General features: G+C 36.8%; 1 protein-coding gene across 2 annotated transcripts; it reads left to right on the top strand.

The window, feature by feature from the left end:
- The first annotated feature begins 4,594 nt into the window (after positions 1-4,594).
- Positions 4,595-6,123, top strand: LOC114195365 (ras-related protein Rab11C-like). Of its 2 annotated transcripts, XM_085665239.1 has the most exons (3): positions 4,595-4,704; positions 4,843-5,033; positions 5,299-6,123. In XM_085665239.1, the coding sequence occupies exons 2-3, from the start codon at positions 4,869-4,871 to the stop codon at positions 5,782-5,784; spliced, it is 651 nt and encodes a 216-aa protein (XP_085521365.1). In that variant the 5' UTR covers positions 4,595-4,704; positions 4,843-4,868; the 3' UTR covers positions 5,785-6,123. The 2 variants fall into 2 exon arrangements, with proteins under 2 accessions (XP_085521365.1, XP_027941601.1); XM_028085800.2 differs by lacking the exon at positions 4,595-4,704 and having other exon boundaries at positions 4,735-5,033.
- Positions 6,124-6,709: the final 586 nt, after the last annotated feature.

Raw genomic sequence — 6,709 nt, 5'->3', positions numbered from 1 at the left:
TTTATGATCCAATCCATTTAATATCCATTCTATTAAAAATCCAATCCATTTAAAATCCATTTTATTAGATCTGGATATCAATCTAATCTACATTTTATATATTTTATGGATTAGATATCCATTCTCGAAATCTAGATTTTCAAAATGGATAATCCAAAATATCCAATCCAAATTTTCACTTAATATTTTTTGTTAGGTTAGGCTAAAGGTTGAGACGGAGTAGCCCAAATTTAGTCGTATTGTTTGAGTTAGTGTGACCCTGTACAAAATTTGGCCAAATTAGGCCAAATTCTGTCAAGTCAGTCCTGATCGAGATTTGACCCAGTTGGTCATGGACAAAATTTGGAAGTATTCGGCCAAATTTGTCAAATTCTTTGGTGTCAGCCATATGGACACAAATTTGGATCCACATCCATTATTTGGATCCAGAATGGATGTGGATTAAATTTTCGATAGGGCTGACACCATAAAATTTGGCAGATTTTTTGTCGAGGCCAACGAGGCCAAATTTCAGCATGGGATGAACTTAGATGACTTTCGAACGAATTTCGATCGGGGACGACATGACCAAATTTGGGCTAAGGTCGACTTGATAAAATTTTAGTTGAGATCGACTTGACTGGATTCGACTAAATTTCGGCCAGGGCCGATTTTGCCTAATACGACCAAATTTTGACCAGAGTCGACTTGGCCAAATATGACCACATTTGGGTCAGGGCTTGATCAGTCAAATTTTGGCCAGGGTTGACTCCACTGAATTTGTCAGTCGGGACCGACTTGACTGAATATTGCTAATTTTCGATCACAACTGAATAAGTTGATTATAGTCAAATTTCATTCGGGACTTACTCGACCGAATACGGCTAAATATGGCCAAGTGCCAACTTGACCGAATTTTGGTCATGACCAACTTGACTGAATATGGCCAAATTTAGGTTAGGACCGACTCGCCTAAATATGACCAAATTTCGGTAGCGATCGGGACCGACTTGATAGAATTTAGCCTAATTCAGCCAAATTTTGTATAGGGTCACGCCAACTCAATCAAATACGACTAAAATTTGGGTAGTCCGTCTCAACCTTTAGCCTAACCTAATCAAAAATATAAATTGAAAATTTGGATTGGATATTTTGGATTATCCATTTTGAAAATCTAGATTTAGAGTATGGATATACAATCCATAAAATATATAAAATGTAGATCAGATTGATATCCAAATCCAATAAAATGGATTGAATTTTTAATAAAATGAATATTAAATGGATTGGATTATAGCAAAAATGGATTGGATCATGAAAATTAGATTTTTTGCCCATCCTTAGTTTAACTTTTCAGATCATCCTCTGCTTCTTTCCGCTCATTTAAGAGTTCAATAAATATAAATTATTGTTGTTATCCTCATAATTTTTATTTTTATGTGTTAAATAAACATTAATTATTACTTTTACCCTCATATTTTTATTCTTTCAATTTTATATGTATTTAATCTCTTTATATTAATACATTTTTTTACAAAAGTATAATTTAAATTTGTTAGTACAAATTTATGGATACATTAACAATTTTTTTATTAAACTTCTAAAATTTTCAATTAAATTGTAAACTTTAAAGTTTATGAATATAAATTTTAAGGTTTAGTGTTTACGGACGTCTCACGTCTCACGTTGCATGTCTCACGTTGCACATCTCACGTCGCACATCACACGTCTCACATGTCACGTCGCACGTCTCTCACGTCCTATGTTCAACGTCTCACGTCCCACGTCTCACGTCCCACGTCTCACGTCTCACGTCTCATGTCTCACATCCCAAGTCCCACGTTCCACGTCTCTCGTCTCTCGTCTCACGTTCCACGTTCCACATCTCACGTTTCACGTCTAACATTCCACGTTCCACGTTTCACATCCCACGTCTCTCGTCACGTCTCACGTCCCATGTCCCACGTCTCATGTCCCACATGTCACGTCTCATGTCTCACGTCCCACGTTTTACGTTTCACGTTTTACGTCTCATGTCTCACGTCTAACGTCCCACGTGTCACGTCTAACGTCCCACGTGTCACGTCTCATGTCTCACGTCCCACGTCCCACGTTTCATGTCTCACGTCTCACGTTCCACGTTTTACGTCTCACGTCCCACGTCCCACGTCCCACGTCTCACGTCCCACGTCTCATGTCTCATGTCTCACGTCTCACGTCTCACGTCTCTCGTCTCACGTCTCACGTCGCACGTCTCATGTCACACGTCTCACATCTTACGTCTCATGTTTCACCTCCTACGTCGTCTTATGTCTACGTTCCACATCATCTCACGTCCCACGTCCCACGTCCTACGTCTCACGTCCAACGTCCCACGTCTCACATCCTACGTCCTACGTCGCACGTCTCACCTTCCACGTCCCACGTAGCACGTCTCACATCTCATAATAGCATGTCTCACATTATTGCACTGAAATACTTGATTCTTTCATAAAATAATGGTGTTTTGGTTTACTGGTTGCAATATAGCTAAGGTTCTTCTTTGTTTTTTATCATTCTTCATATAGTAGCTTCTTATTGATCGAAAGAAGGAGGAGAAAGGACATTATTTTACCGGAAATAGGAAAACTAACCTTATGCAACAACAATAATTTGAAGCTTTTCCAGATGTCTGCTATCATTATATGCATGATTTTAGAAAAGTTTTTAGATTTTGGAGACAATATTTTTTTATTGGTTTTCTGTTCTGACATTCAATATGCAAAGAGATGTGTCACAAAATTCTAATAAAGGGTGGGCAAAAAAATCATTTTTTATAACCAAATCTATTTTTCCTATGATCTAATCCATTTAATATCTATTTTATTAAAAATTCAATCCATTTAAAATCCATTTTATTGGATATGGATATAAATCTGATATATATTTTATATATTTTATGAATTGGATATCCATTCTCTAAATCTAGATTTTCAAAATGGATAATCTAAAATATCTAATCCAAATTTTCAGTTTATATTTTTGGTTAGGTTAGGCTAAAAGTTGAGACCGACTAGTCCAAATTTAGTCGTGTTTGATTGAGTTTGCATGACCCTATACAAAATTTGGCTGAATTCTGTCTGCACTGGCTTGAGTCGACCTAGACAAAATTTGACCGTATTCGGCCAAGACAATCGCGACCAAAATTTGGTTGTATTCAGCCTAGTTGGCTCTAGTCAAAATTTGGTCGAATTAATCGAGTTCACCCCGATTGAGATTTGGCCGAGCCGACCTTGACCAAAATTTGTTCGTATTTGGCTGAGACGGCCTAGGGTGAAATTTGGCCATATTCAAATGAGTTGGTCATGATCGAAATTTGGCTGTATTCAACTGAGTCGGCGACGACCGAAATTCGGACGAATTCAGTCGAGTTGGCTCCGGTCAAAATTCGATCGTGTTGACCTCGACCAAAATTTGAATAAGTTGGTCCTGGCCTGAATTTGGTCGTATTCGGTCCCGATCGCTACCGAAATTTGGTCATATTTAGGCGAGTCGGTCCTAACCTAAATTTGGCCATATTCAGTCAAGTTGGTCATGACCAAAATTCGGTCAAGTCGGCACTTGGCCATATTTAGTCGTATTCGGTCGAGTAAGTCCCGAACGAAATTTGACTATAATCAACTTATTCAGCTGTGATCGAAAATTGGCAATATTCAGTCAAGTCGGTCCCGATTGACGAATTCAGTGGAGTCAACCCTGGCCGAAATTTGACTGATCAAGCCCTGACCCAAATGTGGTCATATTTGGCCAAGTCGACTCTGGCCAAAATTTGGTCGTATTAGGCAAAATCGGCCCTGGCCGAAATTCAGTGGAATCTAGTCAAGTCGATCTCAACTGAAATTTTGTCGAGTCGACCTTAGCCTAAATTTGGTCATGTCGTCTCCGATCAAAATTCGTTCGAAAGTCATCCAAGTTCATCCCATGCTGAAATTTGGCCTTGTTGGCCCCGACAAAAAATCTGTCAAATTCTATGGTGTCAACCCTATGGACACAAGTTTTAAAAAATTTATGAAAAATAGATTTTGGATTTTGAACTTGATCCACATATTTAGATTTGGATTTAAACTTGATCTAAATATTTGGATCTGAATTTTTAAAAAATCCAATCTATTTTTTTTGAAAAAATGGATTTGGATCAAAAATCTAATCCAATTATTTGGATCCAAAATGAATGTGAATTGGATCATTAAAAATTCAATCCATGATCACCCCTTATATATTATGCTCAAAAGTTATGAGCACATCAATTTACCAAAAATAATGTATTGGATTAATTGTGATAGGCTGAAACATTTCCACTTCATCACTTGTTTTCTCTCATTTAAATTACAATTATAAATCTTTATAAAACTTTTAAGCTTTATAAACTTCACAAGACTTAATTGTAGAAAAGATACACTTCCATAATATTATTCACAGTACCAAGAAAACAAATAAGTACCAGAAAACACACACTATAGTATTTGTTCATTGCCGAGGTAGATATTTTTGGGGTATTATATTATACATTCTATAACAGAAAATAAACCTTTTATCTAATAAGATTCTTATTCCGTGACGTTGGTGGTATTGCCCCCTCAACATGCAAATTTGGAGATGAATAGTTAAAATTTATTATTAAAAAATAATTATTTAATGAAATGCACATTCCGATTTTGCGGGAATTGAGTAAAGTCGCATTGAAAGGTTTGTTTGTCGTCCGTTAATTTTGTTTGGGCTAACGTTGTTGGCCTTGCAATGTGCCTCTTCCTTCTCCTTGTTCCTCACTCCTCTTCACCAAAGTTTGAATCTTGAATCCTCTAACTAACAATTTATTTTCCCCAGTTTGATTTTTCGTTCCATTCTTTTGCATGGCGTACAAAGTGGATCATGAATACGACTACCTCTTCAAGATCGTGTTGATCGGGGACTCCGGGGTTGGCAAGTCTAACATCCTTTCCAGGTTTACGCGAAACGAGTTCTGCTTGGAATCCAAGTCTACCATTGGGGTTGAATTCGCAACCAGAACATTGCAGGTTCCTTCTTTTACACATACAGTTTTTATTTTTGGATGATGACATTCTTTGATTGATTCAGAAAAACTTTAACGAAAGAATGGTTCTTGCCCATGATACGATCTTTGAAAGTATATTATATTATATGATTCCTCTTACATGTTTGATGATTGGCCTCTGTGAAGAAAAAGAAGGAATTGAATTTCCAATGCTATATACATATATTTCCTTTGCCATCTGCATGAAGAGTTGACTAATCCTTCTTTGGAAACACATGTTTATGCAGGTGGAGGGAAAGACAGTAAAGGCACAAATATGGGACACTGCGGGGCAAGAGAGGTACAGAGCAATCACGAGTGCCTACTATAGAGGGGCTGTTGGTGCCTTGTTGGTGTACGACATAACCAAGAGACAAACATTTGACAATGTGCAGAGGTGGCTCCGTGAACTAAGGGACCATGCAGACTCCAACATTGTTATCATGATGGCTGGAAACAAATCTGACCTGAATCATCTGAGAGCAGTCCCTACTGATGATGCTCAAGGTTTGGCCGAGAAGGAAGGTTTGTCCTTTCTAGAAACTTCAGCATTGGAGGCATCCAATGTGGAGAAGGCATTCCAAACCATTTTGTTTGATATATATCATATCATGAGTAAAAAGGCACTGGCGGCACAACAGGCCAATGCCTCTTCTGGCCTTCCCCAAGGAACCACCATAAACGTCTCCAATATGCAAGGTAACACCGCCGCCAGAAGTTGTTGCTCTAACTAGTAATGTAGAAGAAGAGAGGGAAAAGTAAGGGTTTTCAAAAAAATGTTATTCAAAAACACATGAGGAATGAATAGTTGCTGGTTAAATGCTACCTTTTGTCAGGTTTGTTTTTGATTCTGTGTAAGATGTGGGAGGAGGATGATCTATAGTCTTCAACAATCTCGATTGAAAATGAATGTGACGTTTTAACAATTCATGTTCTTTGCTTTGGCGTTTACTGGTTCTTGAAATGCATATATACCATTAGGAGTTAGGATCTTAGGTTTAGTCTTTGATATTGTAAAGTTGCTCCTATTCTTTCTGGTGTATGTTTCATTCATAATAAAATCTTAGGGTTATTCCTAACACAATTTTGTTGATATTGATCTAAAAAACTATGCTTAGTATTGTTCATTTTGATTCATGAATTGTATATGTACAACTGTATAAGCCATGTATATTTTTTAGTTCTCACCACAAATATAATACTAAAATCACACCTAAACCCTCCACTTACCATGTCTAGTTCAAAATGAAACTTCACTATTCTGTCATAAACGTTGGAAATCACATGTTAACTAAAAAGTTACACCAACTTTTTAGCTTAAAAACTCAAACTAGAAGTATTATTAACCATTGGTTGATGGGGGATATTATATATAGACAATAGTATTTTCCATATTAAAGAGGTTCAATTTTTTAAAGCTAATAAAATACAAATAAAAAGTTTCAACCAAAATACTGCAATTAATGGACATATATGTTGTAGAATCAGAATAGGCAACTATTGTTCATTGATTACAGATAAGCCAAATATTACTAGAATTTGGTTAGGAATTTCACTGTTTGGTAAATATATAACTTCACCAATCACTACTGCCATATTCAATTTACAAGCAATGAAATTGCTGTCTGATATGCAAGTACTTAAATTTCAGTCCAAACT

Source organism: Vigna unguiculata, chromosome 8 (assembly GCF_037176805.1).
Source record: "Vigna unguiculata cultivar grain cowpea cultivar isolate G323 ecotype 2 chromosome 8, ASM3717680v1, whole genome shotgun sequence".
In the NCBI taxonomy this organism is placed as follows: domain Eukaryota; kingdom Viridiplantae; phylum Streptophyta; class Magnoliopsida; order Fabales; family Fabaceae; genus Vigna; species Vigna unguiculata.
The sequence above is the reverse complement of the archived record's forward strand: the minus strand, read 5'-3'. Positions and strand labels throughout refer to the sequence as shown.

What these genes read in the sequence shown, in the direction of transcription:
- LOC114195365 (XM_085665239.1), top strand. Translation starts at nt 4,869, where the DNA reads ATGGCGTACAAAGTGGATCATGAATACGACTACCTCTTCAAGATCGTG. An exon ending in TCGCAACCAGAACATTGCAG is followed by an intron (nt 5,034 to 5,298) that starts GTTCCTTCTTTT and finishes ATGTTTATGCAG; the next exon opens with GTGGAGGGAAAGACAGTAAA.